At 37.4% G+C, this 16,401-nt stretch overlaps 1 protein-coding gene across 2 annotated transcripts; it reads right to left on the reverse strand.

The window, feature by feature from the left end:
* Positions 1-3,610: 3,610 nt before the first annotated feature.
* LOC149812178 (putative galacturonosyltransferase 12) lies at positions 3,611-11,529 on the reverse strand. Of its 2 annotated transcripts, none has more exons than XM_089993647.1 (6): positions 11,316-11,529; positions 8,009-8,061; positions 7,735-7,884; positions 6,075-6,665; positions 5,213-5,515; positions 3,611-3,895 (listed from the first exon to the last, which is right to left on the reverse strand). In XM_089993647.1, the coding sequence occupies exons 1-6, from the start codon at positions 11,527-11,529 to the stop codon at positions 3,611-3,613; spliced, it is 1,596 nt and encodes a 531-aa protein (XP_089849773.1). The 2 variants fall into 2 exon arrangements, with proteins under 2 accessions (XP_089849773.1, XP_089849772.1); XM_089993646.1 differs by having other exon boundaries at positions 8,006-8,061.
* Between the last annotated feature and the right edge of the window lie 4,872 nt (positions 11,530-16,401).

Here is a 16,401-nt window from a genome sequence, read left to right on the forward strand (position 1 = left end):
GTTATTACGCAGTATTTCAGGATCCAATATAGATGCATGCTAAAAATCTAACCTCTTTCATACTAGGGTAGAGATCGAATCCATATGATAATTGGATCCAAGAAAACAAAACCAACCATGAGTTTTTTTATCATAAAAAAATATAATATATCTAAATTTTATGGTATTCCCTTAACTGTATATCTAACTCATGAAGATGTTGTGGCCGCTACCCAAAACTTAAGGATTTATGTTGTGATACATCTCAGTGGTTTGGGAGGTATAGAAAAAATAAGGTCAAATGGGAGAAACAGGATAAAATGACTAAATCAGGAAGGTGCAGTTTGAATTTGGTAAACGTTTCAGGTGTAGTTTATGTCCAAAACTGAGAGGCTTTATTCCAAGGGTTTTAAAGACACCTAGGGACATGTGTGAGGGTCTAGGATAAGTCCTAAACTCATAGAAAGGCTGCTGGTGATCAGAGTTTATCAGTTTAATGAATTTGGGCGCTTTGGGCGCCTAACAGAATGTAGTTTTGGGTTTCAAGACCTAGGAAACTAACGAAACTTAATCTAAGGTTAAGAAAGGTAGGTAGAGGTACCTGAGAGGTCTATAATAGGCTGGTATGAGGTCTCACATGTTATGAAACTCAGACATATGATTTGTAATGCAGAAATATTGCTTGGTTTGTTAGAAAAGCAAAATGTACAGTTTGGGGGTTAGGGGAGCTTGCACTGCAAAGAAGGGCTGGTCATCAAACTCTTGTGTGACTAATATGTTGAAGTGTCTAAGGAGGACCAGATGCCATGAGGGAGGAGCGAGAGTAGAGAGAAAACAAAGAGGAAGAGACGTTAGAACAAGAAAGAGTTGTGAGAACTTCAATTTTATTCTATAATGAAAATGGCTCTTTCAGATCTCCTTATTTAGAGAGGGTTGAGGTTGAGCTTTAATTATTCAAACTTCATCTAATTGGAAAAGATAATAACACATCTAAGATAGGACTTCTACATGATTAAGAACTTTATACTAATAATCAAACTAATTAAGGACTCTTAATTAAAAACAATCAAATAAACTTCTAGAAGGGGGAACGTCCCCTAAGACTCTTTCGGATTCATGCCCCCAAGGTGAACGTCGCTCCTTAATTGGTTTTCCTCCTCTATTTAATATGTATCATGTTTCTCCTTCTCCTACCTTGAACTCTGGATCTCTGACTTGTCACCCATTAGAGAAGCCATATCAACTGTTATGTAATCAGAGTAGACCCTGCATACAAGTTGGAATCTCCTCTTGTGGGAGTGAGATGGCAGCAGAGATTTGAAGCACGAATCTTGGGGCGTCTTCTAAAAAATCAGACTATAGTAGACCACCACGCTTAACACCACTTTGCCCCGAAAGTGAGTTCACTTAGTTGCTCCACCAAGGTCAAAGATTTTTATTTGCACATTTTGACAATGGTTCATGGCCCCACTTGTAATGAGCTTGGCTTGTCTACCACCTCGCAATCTATTCCAAGATGATAGTAGGAACTCCCTCAAGCAAGTGGCATGTTCGAGGTCAAATACCATATTTTGATATGTTCCAGCCATTGCAATGAATTTGAGATAAGTGCAACTAGATGGAGTAATCATATCCAGAGTGGCCTATTGGGCTTGCTAATCCCTTGTTCTAGGATAAAACATGTTGCTCATAAAATCATATTAGACGAAACGCATATGAGTGCTTCCATGTACTTCGATTGACGACCCTCACATATCTGCAAAAACATTCCTTAAGTTTGTGAATTGCAATAGGAGAGGGTGGGAGGTTGCATTTAGCTGCTTATTATGTTCAACCAGGGATGACTCTGTTTAAGTGTCATTTACCCTCGAAAGTGCTTCCATCCTTATGGGTTGGAGTCGTTGGTTTGCTGCGCACCGGAGCATTCTCAACAGCTTGGGGCATCTGATCTGATTGGACATGCTCTTGATCAATGGTGTGCTATTGTGGCATCAATGATGGTCCTACTGAGGAACGAATCACTACCAGTGACAAGTCTATCGATGGGTATTCAAATGTATAGAACTGACATGCAAGGATTGGGGCCTCTAAAGGTAACTATCATAGATGTTGAATCTCTCTGTGATTTGGTCCTCAGAATCAATTCATGTGGGCTTTTCATGTATGAGGTCAAGCCACTCATACTATCGAAGAACACCACCTTCAAAGCGGGCAATTACTTGCACATGCTTTCGTGGGCACGTTATGGTAGGTAAAAATGCTCTTGAGTTAAAAGATCCACTCATGCACGTTCTCATTGGCAAAAGTAGGGACTTCAAATGAGGCTTCTTACCCATGCCTTGTAGGAACTCATGTGGTGGCTCCCCAAGAATCGGTTCGATCAGGTGTCTCTTTCGGTCACTGTTGAAGTTGGCACTCTGGTCGGTGTCATACCTTCGCTTGTGGAGAGCGTCCAACTGATCTCCTATGGCTTCTACAACCCTCTTAATGTGATCCAAGCAGCTGATTTTGTAGGCGCCTTTTTTCCTTCGCCAAAACAACTCGGCAATCGTCTAAGCGTTTTTGGCATGACTGAATATCTTCGAGTTTATTATCACAAAGAGGTTGAGATCCCTCCATAGTATGTTGTTCGCTCTGATATCACTTGTGACTGCTATCATAACCCCAGGATCTCCTGCAATTCAAATACCCCTTGAAGGACACTGGTACATCAAGTGGTAGAACATGACCACGGACTGAATCCAGCATGATCAAACGTGGCCTAAGGAACCAATGAAGTTGGACTCAAATTCGGATATGCATTTTACATGTAGATTTGGATGTTAGTAAGATTTGGACTTGGATTCAGATGTAAAGCCTCAAACCAAGTCCGAATAATGTTCTCATGTTATTCCGTTTACCAGATCTGACTAAATGGATTCCAATACGGTTACATATCCAACCCACACCTAAAGGATGGACATCCTTAGTATGGATACGGGTTAACCTTAAGCTAAGCTAAAGGATGGACAAGGTTGTCATTGACAAATCTCTTTAATGGGCTTTTGTCTTGATATTTCGGACATAATCAATAAACCCTAAGCTAAGCATATGCATCACCTATTTCATGGAATTTCATTGGTTTAATTAGAACTCGTACAAGGGTTGCGCCCGTCGGAAAGGTGACCGTAAGTACGGCAGGCTGAGCCAGCATGACTAGATATCTGATCCCTATGGTGGTTTCCCGTCCTTCATGAAAAAAAAATAGAATTGGTAGAAGCTGCCAAACACACCCATCAAAAGATTGAAAATTGAGTATTTAATTATTTTAATTGGTCTGGCTGTTCTGATAAACCAGATATGAAGGCCATAATTTACAAAGAACAAAATTTTAAAAAAAAAAATTATGTCAACACACACTCACAAAGAACGAAATTCATGTTTATAATGAATTTCTACAAAGGCCTTGAAATTTCTCAAACCACAAAAGATACCCCTTTCATGATCACAATGCCCTAATTTCCCTAACTTCATTGTTAGTATCTAAAGAAGCATAGAGACAACATTTTTTGGGGGGTACTTGGTCATTTTTTTTTCTCTAGAGAGAGAAAGAGATTAAAAAAAAGAAACAAACCGAGGCAGTCTTAAGGAACTAAGAAGCCAAGATGTTGCAACCTCTTATGAATTTGTCTGACCGGTCAACGTACTTGGCCCATAGTGGCCTTAGATGTGGAAAGGCAATATCTAGCCATGGCTTGGCCCGGCCGTTGAAGTGGATGACTGCAACCTTCCTTGCAGACTCGACACTGGTGTTGGCTTGGTACCCTAACCCCAACATGTGCCAAAATGGGTCGATGATGTGCACATGACCATGGAAGGCAATCAAGCCTGGTGGTAGTGTCCCCAATTGCCACAAGTTCAAGCCGGACATCAGGTTCTGCACCAAATAACTCAACAATGTTAGTCACCAAACTTAATAGAGGTGTCAGCCGATCAGACCTTCGCCGAACCTGGGTGGGTCCGGACTCAGATCGGGTTCGTAAGGATTACATAAATCATACCCAGTTCATACTCGATAAAAATAATATTTTTTATGTTTTTTTTTTATAATGAATAATTACAGATCTTTATTGGAACTCGGTCAGACCCAGGTCTGGTATGAAACTTCATACACTGTATACCTGACTCCATATACTAATCGGGCCCGATGGGTTCGACATGAATTCTTAACCAAACCTCCTCCTTTATTACCAAATCTAGATCCTATAGAATTCAATATAGGTCAGGGTCGGGTCACACCCAACCCCTTGACACCCCTAATACTTAGTAAGACACAATATTGAGTCCTAGGATGTGTTTGATTCATGGAAAGAATCCCCAAAGCGGCGTGGCTTCTAGTGACATGTTTCGAATAGAAAAGTAATGCAAGTTTTTTTTCTTTGAAATTTTGAAAATTTGTATATTCCTCTATTTTTTTTCAGCAAAATATTGGAATAATTAAAATCTAATAATTAAAATTAGAAAACAATTTTTTATGAACAAATTAAAAAAATGGGCAATATTGGAAAATGGCTGAATGCATTGTTGTGTTTTTTCGTATGTTTTTCAAAAGAAATGCCGATATTTGCTACTGTGATGTGCCTGATGGTGTTTTTGGTGGTAGAAATGGTTTATGATCATGAACTTAATTGGACTTGTTTGGCATGATACCAAACACAACCTTAAGGGTGTTTAATAAACCTAAGGGGGGGTTGGCATAGTGGGGTGGGGCCTTGCCTGCTAGACCGGCGGTCAAGGTTTGATTCTCATGGGTGTCGCCCCTCTGCGCAAGCCAGCGCCCAGCATAAGCCACTGGGTCAGGGGTCCTAGCCTTGGAGGTTTACACTTGTGGCACGGCTGGGGCTGCGCAGCCAGGTCTTTGTATCGGGTAATAAATTGAAAAAGACCAATACAATAATTACGTATTTATACCTTTTGAGATGCCAAGTTTTTTGGTAGAACCTGAGGGTTCATACTTCATAAAGTGATGACATACACTTCTTTCCCATATAAAACATATCAAGGCAATATGAATGAGATATGGAAGGGAGATAATAGGAACACGGATCCCATCATTTGAAATTGGATGGTCATTATACATCCAATCCTAGCCAACCAATCAACGGCTAGATGGTTTTTCTGGATGGCTAGGATTGAATGTAAGATGGAACTCATTCTATTTCAAATGATGGGATCCGTGTTCACACAGAGGTACCTTTTGAAGCCAATAGTGGTACGTTTGGCTTATGTTGGTCTTCTTCCATGCCTGCAAATCAAGGATGTTCATGCCATATGCCCATGCACAATCTTGAGGGTTGAAGTTCTCGGCAATGAGGGGATGAGAAAAATTGAGGTAGCTCTTGAGCCTCTTCGACATCACAAATGGGTCGTCTCCTCTACATGTCTCAACTGCTCCGTTCACTTTTCCTTTGAGATCAATGTCCCATAGAGGAGAAAGATCACTTTGAACCACAATATCATCGTCCAAAAACACAACCTTGTCAAGGCTCGGAAACAACTGCAAACTCCCAACAAATCAATATCCCATTTGAGATTATATAATGCAAATTAAATTAGGCTCAATTGTGCAATATAACAATGAGGAAACCTCTATTGTGGCTTTGAACCATGATGCCAATGTGCTGGTGCACACTCTTGTTTGCATGGATCTAGCTACCAAATGTTTGGATCTAATCGTATATGGTGTTTATCATGACTTACTTAATTACCATGGTAGTTCAAGATGGTGAAAAATCGATGGCTCACAATACATGAAGATGAAGATAGTTTAAAAATAGCCCAAAATATCATGTTGGAGTCGACTTCAATGTATAAAAATAGTAAATAGATCTTGTAAACACTGTCTAAAAGCTAGCTTTTACTTTTGTTAATCAGATATATGTAACTGGTTAGATTTACATTGGTACATTGTAATCTTAAAAGGGAACCAAAATGCTATGTATTTGAAAAGATATTATATATTGAGTAAAACAAAATGTTGTCTTTAAAAAAAAGACTAGTGTCACATAGAAGAAACTCCAAATGTACAAGTTGAGAGGGGGAAAAAAACTCAGTACCTGTGGTAGGTATATCCTTATATGATTCATGACAGAATTATACTTGGGGCTTAGAGCTTGAAGCTTTGCAGCAACTACATATGGACGCTCACTAGTATCAGCAACGATCGCAGAAGAGCCACCACTATATTGAGACCTGATCTTTTGATCCTTCTCCATGGCTTCCAAAACTGGAACTTTACCCTTTGTGAACCAATCAAAATGATGAAGGCTCTTGACCTCTATGATCGCCGGCGCGAGCGTATGCAGCGAGAACCAGGCCTGCATTGGAGCATAAGTTTTTCGGTCGGTGATAATGTGGAACACGATCTTCTCCGGCATGAGCGAATTTTCGACGAGCGATGATGACACAACCCAAGCGGCAAGAATGTTGTCCGAAGCAAGGATGAAGTGGTAGTAAGAATTATCAACGAGGGCGGGAACAAATTCCGGTGCCGGAAGTTGGAGGCGAGCTTGAGCATTGGAGGAGTACTCATTGGCAAGTTTGAGTGCAAGACAATGGAGTTGCTTGGGTATGCTACTGGATGCCACATGACGATATAGGTATTCTTGGATCTTGGCTGCCCTAGCCTTTTGTTCAAGTTGTTCTACCTGAGAAGTTAGACATGGAAGAATAAGGTTGTTGCTCAATCTAGATTATGTGTATTAACTGCTACTAACTCCTTTGAGCTGAGTGACAAACTGGTAGGGGATCCAAGCAAACAGGAAAAGCATCAAATAATTCAGGTTAACTTGATTGATGAATGACATGCAAGGGCCTAATCTAGGATGGGTAACTCATACCATGGACCTTTTGATGCCGTTCATCGTATTGGAATGGGAAAGTCAGACTACCATCCAAACAATGTTGCCAACATCAGATCGAATCAGCCATCACTTTGGCTGTATCGAGCCGATTCGGTGTGATACAGCCTGGATCAGTCTGAATCAACCTATTTATAATTTTTTTTCTTTTTATTTTTGTGAATTTTTAAAAAAAATGTTTTTTTAATAGACCGGTTTAAAATGATTTGATTCAGACCAATTCAAGCTTTTTTTGGAAAACCAATTCTGAAGGAACCTAAGACCTACTTGAGCCATGGTTAGGTGAGTACTTTACAAGGTACTCAGGCCACACAAAACACATGGAATTCATATCTAGAGTGATCCCTTATGTGCCACAGCAAATCACATGACAGCATTTTAAGGGGGTTCCTCATTCTGTTTCTGTGGGACCCATGGAATGTTGTCATGTGATTGGCTGAGGGCACATAAGGGATCCCTTAAGCGATCCAATGCCCTCATACTATGACCTTTTATCCTCTCTCTACGCTAGAGAAAATTAAGTGAAGTTATGGTAAGACAGACAAGGACCTTTGTGTACTTGGCCAAAGAGTTATTGGATTATTTAAGTTATCGTCTATCTATGAAAGTGATGGAAAATCTTTAGTTTGAAAGATATATGGATTTGCAGTGATTTTGATTAAGGAAAACCACATCTTTTCTTTTGGATGAAGGAACACTTCATGTTGGTTGGAAAGGTAAAATTATGATTGTTAAATAAGGCACATCTTTTTCAAAGATAGTACATAACCAACATGAAATATAAATTTTTCTTCTACATAAGAAACTTCAAAGTGAAGAAACTGAACTAGATTTCTAAAGTATAAATCCTTCTTACCAATGCTTTCAATTTTAATGCAAAGGTTCTGGCGTCGGTCATGTTTATCTTGGTTTCTGCTACAAAATCTTCAAACGTTTGTGGAACCACAATACCCTCTGTCATTCCTTCATTTTCGCTTTGAAGCACTTCATAGATTTCTTCTGGAACCTTCAACAAGAATTTGGATACACATTTTTCTTAATAAATAATAGAAGATAAATCTTTCGAATAAAAAAATGAAAAATGTTTTTTCATCTAAAAAAAGTTCCGAAGGATTATACCAGAATACTACCTTTGAACGCTTTTTAACCCATAGCCTTGGTCTTAGTCTTCTTCCAACACATCCTGATTGAAAGTCACTAAAAATTAAAATGAGATGTTCACCATTTTCCTCTCAAACTACGTAATAACAGGTTACTTATGGACAAATGAAACTGTAGAAAAAATTTATGAACGCCTGTACGAAGTTGGTCTACATTATGACTATATATTTAGCAAAGCCATGCATAAGCGAAATTGAGTCCATATCGTGTACCCTATAAACCAACCAAAGTCTAGCCTGTTTCAGCTACCACACACACACACACACAGATTTATATATATATATATAAAGAGAAGGCAATCATCCAACCAAATGAAGGTCCAAAATCTACAACCGATGATAATTGACAGCATTCATTTGATAACGAGTTTTTCATCAATCAGAGATTTTTATCATTCATTTAGTGAGCAACATGTTTTAGATTGTGAATTTTCAATGTTTAGATGTGGTTTTGAAAGCGCTAAAAATCAATGGCCCACAATACTTTGTATTGTAAAGTTTTAATTGTATTGTGAGCCATCAATTTTTCACCTAAAATGATATTTAGAGCCATGAAATTTTACAAAGATTTTGGACCATTGATTTTTCAAACCTTATAAAAAACCCACCCATGTGTCCTTATAAAATCAAGTACATAGACCACATATGCACAATCATAATTTAAAATGAAATGAAAAAAAAAACTGAAAACCCCATTAAGCATGTATCATTAAGCACCTCTCTCTCTCTCTCTCTCTCTCTCTCTCTCTCTCTCTCTCTCTCTATATATATATATATATATATATATATATATATATATATATATATAAGTGTGTGTGTGAACTAAACATATTAGGCCCCATTTCTCATTTTGTCCCATAGTTTTTAAGTATTTTATGACCGCTCTGAATTGTTAGATGTGTTTAACATGCTCGATTTAGTGTGAATCAACTCTTGAATCATGTTTTTTTTACAAAAACTATATTTTTATGAGCTGAGAAAAACGTGTACCTTTATATCTATTGATTTTTTATCACTGAAAAGACCTATATACAGGTCAGATTCTGGTGATCCAAAAGTCGGTTTCAATTAAACAAAACCTATAGATCACATCTATGGTGTTAGATGTGAGAAAAAATACCAAAAAAATGTGCTTTTAAGGGTGCAGAACGGGGCAGAATGACAGAACCAGCACATTACTATATATATAGAAAGAGAGAGCGCGAGAGAGAGAAAAGGGAGTAGCTGCCTACGGCCTTAGGTGCCTATGATAGTCTACCACAAGTGAAGGAGGGGTTTCTGAGTTGTTTTTCCCAAATCTGACCAGACAGATGCTTTCAGCATGGTCAATTTGCTAGGAAATGATACTTGAATCTTGTTGTTTGATAAAAAAATATATGTTTTTTTAAGCCTTGAATAAGTATGCAATGCCAAAGCCTTGAATAAGTATGCAAGTTTTACCTTGTAAGGAGGCAAGCCCATTAAGTGCAAATGGGTTCCACTCATACCCTATGTCAGTCCCTATCTCCATACCCCTTCTTGAGATTTCATTGATGCAAGTTTTTTTTTATTAAATTGGACTCCACAGATGTGATCTACATCATTCAGATAGTGAATATCTACAGTTAAATCTCTGAAATCTGACTTGCATGTAGGAATTTTTGGCGATTCAAAAATCAACTGAAACACAGAATTTTGTGATTTAAAGAATGACATTTTTCATTGAAAAATATGATCCAAGGTGGATTCTTATTAAATCGACAACTATGTTGAATCCATCTATAGGGTCAGATTTCCTCAAACAACTTGCATCATTGGATTTAAAAAGGGTAGGAAGATGGGGGATGACGGGATGAGTAGAACTGAACTCACCTAGTTCTCGATAGCCGACGACTTAACAGGTGGCAGCCAAGAATTATTGCAACTTTTTTCAGCCTCTTGATCAGGCGATATTTTCCCTTTTTCTGGATTAATTCCGGTGGGCAAGTTGGCGGCCGAGTAATAGGGTGTCTATTTCATACAGCCAATCACATAACAGCATTTCATGTGGGGCCTGCACTCACAGAGCCATGATACTTGGCAGCTCAAAAGGGGTGCATGCCCCTATTACTAGATAGCAGACCTAGTGTTCGGCCCAACCACTGGCTGCCACCTCCCCGCCTGGCCCTTCGGTTAAAGAGAGGGGCATGCAGAGTGCAATTACATGGCACAATATTTGTGCATTAAGCGCCTGATCGCCCTCCATATTGAGACAGGCCTTGATGGAGGGCGATCAGGTGCTTAATGCATAAATATTTATGCAATCATATTGCACCTGATCTTTTCAGGGGGCATACCTCCCTCAACCTTCAAAAGAGCCTACCAGGTGAAAAAATGTGCGAACACTCCAAACCAATTCTGAGACTGCTGCCACATTTCTTTAAATAAAAGCTCGTCAAAGTATACATATATACGTTTAGATGTTTTTTTCTTTTCTTTTTTAACATAATTCTCTATTTATTCTCTTGCTCTGTATATAAATTATTATCTATAGTTACTACTGCGTGAAAACAAAAATTGGGTTTCATTTCTCCGCTTCTTTACCTGCTTTTAAGGTGAAGCATGCATGGAGAGATAAAAACACATTGAAAAAACAAGCGCAAAAGCATTTTTTATGATGCCATCTAGTAAGAAAAAAAGATGCAATCAACGCTCTTAACACACACAAACACACGTATGAAATGTAACTAATGAAAATTTGAAAAAAATCTGATCACATATTTTGAAAAGCTACAAGAGCGAGCGAGAGAGAGAGAGAGAGAGAGAGAGAGAGAGAGCTCTACTGCAGCAAAATGGAATAAGTCAGCGTCAGATATGGACGGATAGTTGAGAAGATATGCATTAGCTGAGATCACCTTCTACATCCTACCATCTATAAATTAGACCTTGGTTACACATAAACAAACTTAAACAGTGATAACTGAAATCCCACTTGATTGCCATATTTGTTTCTCTTTTTCTCAAGAGTGATAACTGAACCGTTTCGCTTTCCACGTTTTACTAATTCTACCACCATCCTAGAACCAACAATCCCGATCTCCTACAATTTTTCCACAGTAAAAAAAAAAGTCCTCCACCAACTTTGCTGGAATGACCCGAAATACCCTAAACTGTCTGCCAATTCTAGGATGCTATTTCACGTCCTGGTTATAACTTATAACTAAACAGTCAAGAAAATTTCCCTTAGAGATGGTGCGCGCAAATCAACAACAATATAACAAAACAAAACTAACGTTAAGATTAGAGAAACAAGCAATACCTAAAGAAGAACACCTGCTATGACCATCGAGTCCATCCATGGCTGTCAGCACAAAAACAAACCGAACCATGAACGTGGTGAACAGCAAAATGTAGAACACAGTCCTGTAAGAGACCCTCCTCGAGCCACCAACCTTCACCTTGATCAACTCCCTGAACCCTTTGCCTGTGGACACGGTCACGCTTTTCAAGCTGGGGGAGATATGGAGCTGCATCTCGCCAACCCCACAGTGTGCACCAGCAAGAGAAGACCAAACCTTATGAAAATGAATGAAAAAGAACCAAATGGAAGAGATCCCCACAACCCCTTTTGCTATATTCTGCTATGTGGGAGTCTGCAGGGAGGGGGGGGATAATGCTGTTAATTGGAGGCGTGTCTGGTTTCCTTGTTGCTTTCCCTCACCAACCCTTTGCTTTAGCTTCGTTTGCACTGAAAATGTGGACTTAACGTCTCAACTCCTTCACTTTGTTTTCTGCTTCTCTGATAATCTTTGTACTTGGAGAAAATGAGGCCGTGTTAGAATGATGGCTTCGAATTGTGGTAACCCTCTTTGTTGCCAGAGTTGGGCTATGAGCACCTGGTGGTTCAGAAAATGACTCCCCACTGAACCAAATTTGATGTTTTCTTTTTTTCCCACAAATTTCAAGCGCACACCTGAAGTTTTAGCAATAATAATAATAATTTACCCTCAAATTAATAAATTTTTGGGAATTTTTTTTTTCTAAAATATACCTAAAGTTTTGGCTATATATATTATACATTTAATGACAACTTTCAGAAGTAAACCTTGTGTTTTCTTAATTAACCAAGAAAAATTTTGGGTATGTTTTTAACATGATATCAAAAACTTAGTTGTGTTTGTTATTATCGCTCAAAGTTTTTTTTGTCATTGAAGAAATATAGCTATGGTGTCGCCATTATTTACTAAAATAATCTTATTATTGGCAAAACAGAACAATCGTTTGGTAGGAATCTTCCTTATTATATCACGTTATTATGAAGATCTAGGCCGTTGGTTTCAAATGATTAGTTTGATCAAAGGTTGGTGAGGGCCTGGAGTAGTGAAGTTATATTAGGTGGTTTTGCGCTGGATCAGGTCCTTATATTGGCTTCGGCCGGATCTACCTTCGCTGACGTAGTACGTTCTGCCATAGGCATGACGTCTGCGTCACCTGGTCTAACCAGTACTCATGGGGCCACAAACCAGTGAATGTGCTTTCTTCAATCATCCCTTTTGCTTCAGGTAATCATTAATTACTTGTCCAAAGATTGGACGGGACAACATAGAACACATGTACTGTAACAATTGTATTACCTCCATTGTTTGTTTTCATTGGACAAGAAGTTGTGTTCCTTGTGTTCGGCATTTGATTTTTACGCAATGCTGACAGCTTGAACACATGGATAATGTGTAGGATAACTTTATTTTGGATCTTACAATTCAATCTGCCCCACCCATATGTTTTAACATGTTTATTATGGATTTTAGCTTTGGATATAGATTAAAAACCAAAAAATATTTAAATTTTGGGTAATTTGAGAAAAAATAAGAATTGATATTTTTTTGATATATAAATGCTTTAATCAGTATCGCATTGGATCTAATTATGGAAGTTTATCAAAAAATTATGAATTGTAAACCCAAATTTGGATCTCAAACTGGATACAAGTACGAAAACATGTTTAAATTTTGGGTAATTTGAGAAAATTAAGAATTCATATTTTTTTATATACAAATACAAAAACCATAACTAAATCATAAAATCCTAAAATATAAAAAATAAATTATAAATAAACTAAAAAACCCTAAACTACAAGAAAAATAAATCATATATGATTGAACCCAAGATTGCTTAGTTTTGATAGTGTGACCTAACTAGCCATCTCATTCAAACCCCAAAAAAGAGAAAACTAGTTATAAATTATGAGATATAAGCCACAAGAGTCAATTCAATTATCAGTTTCTTAGCAAGATTGTGGCCAAGAAATGGGTTAAAACTCCCAACTCTGGCTAAGTCAAAGGGTCAGGCAAGTCTTTATAGAAGCCAGGTTCAGTAACACCGATGACTTGATGGGTGTCTCATTAGAATGACCTAGCATTTCCAATAGGGTGTCAAAGGGTCGGGTTTGGTTTGGACCCAGGTGGAACCAGACTTGGACCAAATTTTTGGGTATAGTATTGGGTCTGATTTTGGATCTAATCGGGTGTGCATATATGAATTGAGTTCTCAAACAAGTTAAAAGTAGCTACGAGTTCATTTGTTTAAGAATATCTTGCACAATAGCATATTTTCAATAGGTGTAAACATTGTAGCCAAACCACCCTACCAAAAAATGAACCTGCAATACAACATTTAACACAAGTATTTGAGAAAAATAAGCACATTATTGAATAAGTAATGTTATCATATTATATCTTCAACATTCTTATCAACAAGATTCATAGACCCCATGAAATATACAACCTAAACTCCTTTGCATTGATATTCATATCCCAAAGAACCTAACGATAATTGCCCTAGTTGACAGGAATCAAGATCTGCAACATAGATTGAGTTTAAGGTCGTTGTGCAATTGAAAATGTTATGCTATATAAACATAAATATTAAGCATACCTTGTCACATTCACATAATGGATACGACAATTGATTGATCTCTAAGCAATTGCAAGCCCCTTTCCGATGATCTAGAGTCTCGAGCATTTGTTGTGAATTTTAATGTTTAGCGATTAGTTTTGATTAGATGATATAAAAATAATAGAAATATCATTTTCGAGACTCACAAAGAAATACAGGGTACAGTAAATGGTTTTTGACAGTCTACGTCATGTTTCTCTTTGCTCGATATGGTACTTTTGCAGTCTCTTTCTAAATCTTTCTAGGTATTACATTATCAAAATAAGTGATACATTCATATTATATTTAAATGAGTCCACATACAAACATAATAAAGAAACAACCAAAAAATATGTGATATACTCACTTTATTAACCAATAATGTTTCTTCTATGAACAAAAGCACTTTGCTATATTTTGGTCATTGCATACTTTCTTCGTTCATATTACCCTATTTTGATTTCTAATTAAAATTGAATATCAACATGTATATGTAAACATTGGTTGTATATAACTTGAGACATTAATAATTATACCTCAGATATCTTAATTGTGTCCTTGCTTGGGGGTGGTGTTATGGTCAGTAACCTGAGATTGTTAGTCTTTCTTGTACTATGACTAAACATAGTAGACATCACGAGATATCTAAGATATACACAGCAGATATAAGACATTTGAGCGATTCATTGAAAAATATTGTATAAATTACAAAGAAATAATTAATTAAAAATCACTAGTTAAATACTTTCTCAACGCATATAATACTCATACCTACTTTTAAGAGTGTTTCTACCTATTATAGCCAACTTCACCACATACACTGCACTGGTATGACAAAACATCCTTGTGTTTTGTTCTTTGTCTTCTAACCTTAGGTTACCTTGCTTTGCATCCCACTTTTTGCAGACACCCTAAAATAAGGGTCAGAAGAATGATGTGTGGGATGGTATCTACCATTAGAAAGAATGAATATGTACTATATGTAGCTCGATATGATTCAACAGTAAAGAAGTTGTCACAGTAATCCACTGATAGCTTGCCCTCATACAAAATGCATGAAATTGCATGCAAATATGGAATCTCGCTAGCCTGCCACTCTTCACAAGAGTATGCATGTTTCTGAAGATCAACATTGTAGCCATGAGATCGATCGTGGGCTTCATACCGACGTTGAAAGCAATGCACTACTTGCACATGTAGTAGTTATGCCTTTCTCTTAAGTTCATCTAGCTTCTCTTTTAACTCAGGCACAATGCCTAACATTTTCTGCCCGCTAATCTTTTTTTTCTCATAAAGTTTCATCAAAACAAAATGAAGCCTCTCACTAAGAGGCACTAGAGACTTGTCATGTATGGGGAGAATTCATGAATTGAATATCTCTAATATACTAGAGATTAAGCACTCATACCTTCTCACTAAAAAGTAACTATTAGCCCAATGTTTCTCGACCACGTCCTCCGTTACATACTTGCATGCAGCTTCATCTTGCTCCCAGATCTTTTCTTTAAAATAATTACATTATTGTCCCATGGTTGTTCGGATTGCGCTCCACTAGAGTGCAATAAGTGGTAAATCAAATTTCTTAAAAAAAGTTATCTGACAGGTGCTTCATGCAAAATCCAACATAACAACCAAGCCATGTGTGGGGGACAACATACTTTAGACCTTCATATTTATTTGAGACAAGTGTCAACTGTACTTTATCTTTGTATTTACCAACGTTGTAGTGTGATATATCTACCTCCAAAACCCTCAAAAACCACACCCATGACTCCTTTAACTCTTTATCTACAACTGCAATTGCAACAAAAAATATCTCAACTCTAGGATCAATACCATGGGCCGACAATAATATATCCATGAATTTTTTGTTTAGAAATATGTCATCTACCATAAGAACTGGAGGACATCATTTTAAAAACTCATTAATGCATGGATGAAAGGATAAGAATAGGTACATAAATTGATCTTTTTTATCGGTCTTGATGATGTCTAATGATCCCTTTTTAATCATCATTAAAGGATCGCAATAAGTGGAAAGCATCCTGAAGGACTCTTAGAATTAACCATATGTCGCATCGCTGGTCAATTTCAGTCAACACCATGCTTGTTTATAACTAACATCAACACTTTCTTCGCAACTTATGTCATTCATGATTTCTCTTTGGGTTATCGTGCAAACATCTTTGAATAACACGTGAAATCCACTTGAAAGGCATTTGTTTCACAACGAGATTACCCACTGCTCCACCATATGTATGCTCCCTTTTATACCTTTTTACTAAAAAGAACAGTGAATTCATACATCTTTGTTTAAAAGATCTTTTAGGAGCAATCAACCATAGTTTACAGGTTCTTTCTCGTGCATATGATAGTGATTCTGTTACGATAGCTCTTCATAAATTTTGCATTATAGTTATTTTTTATCATATAATTTTTCAAAAACTTGCGATAGTGCTCAAGATCATTAA

The sequence above is a fragment of the Nuphar pumila genome, chromosome 17 (genome assembly GCF_984573655.1).
Source record: "Nuphar pumila chromosome 17, dmNupPumi1.hap1.1, whole genome shotgun sequence".
In the NCBI taxonomy this organism is placed as follows: Eukaryota; Viridiplantae; Streptophyta; class Magnoliopsida; order Nymphaeales; family Nymphaeaceae; genus Nuphar; species Nuphar pumila.

Bases quoted from the DNA above. Each gene is read 5' to 3' on its own strand.
- LOC149812178 (XM_089993646.1), bottom strand. From the start codon at position 11,529: ATGCAGCTCCATATCTCCCCCAGCTTGAAAAGCGTGACCGTGTCCACA. The intron at 7,885-8,005 runs GTATTCTGGTAT...TTCTTGTTGAAG, and splicing joins TTAAAAAGCGTTCAAAGGTA to GTTCCAGAAGAAATCTATGA. The intron at 3,896-5,212 runs GTACCTCTGTGT...TATTTGGTGCAG, and splicing joins ACCACTATTGGCTTCAAAAG to AACCTGATGTCCGGCTTGAA.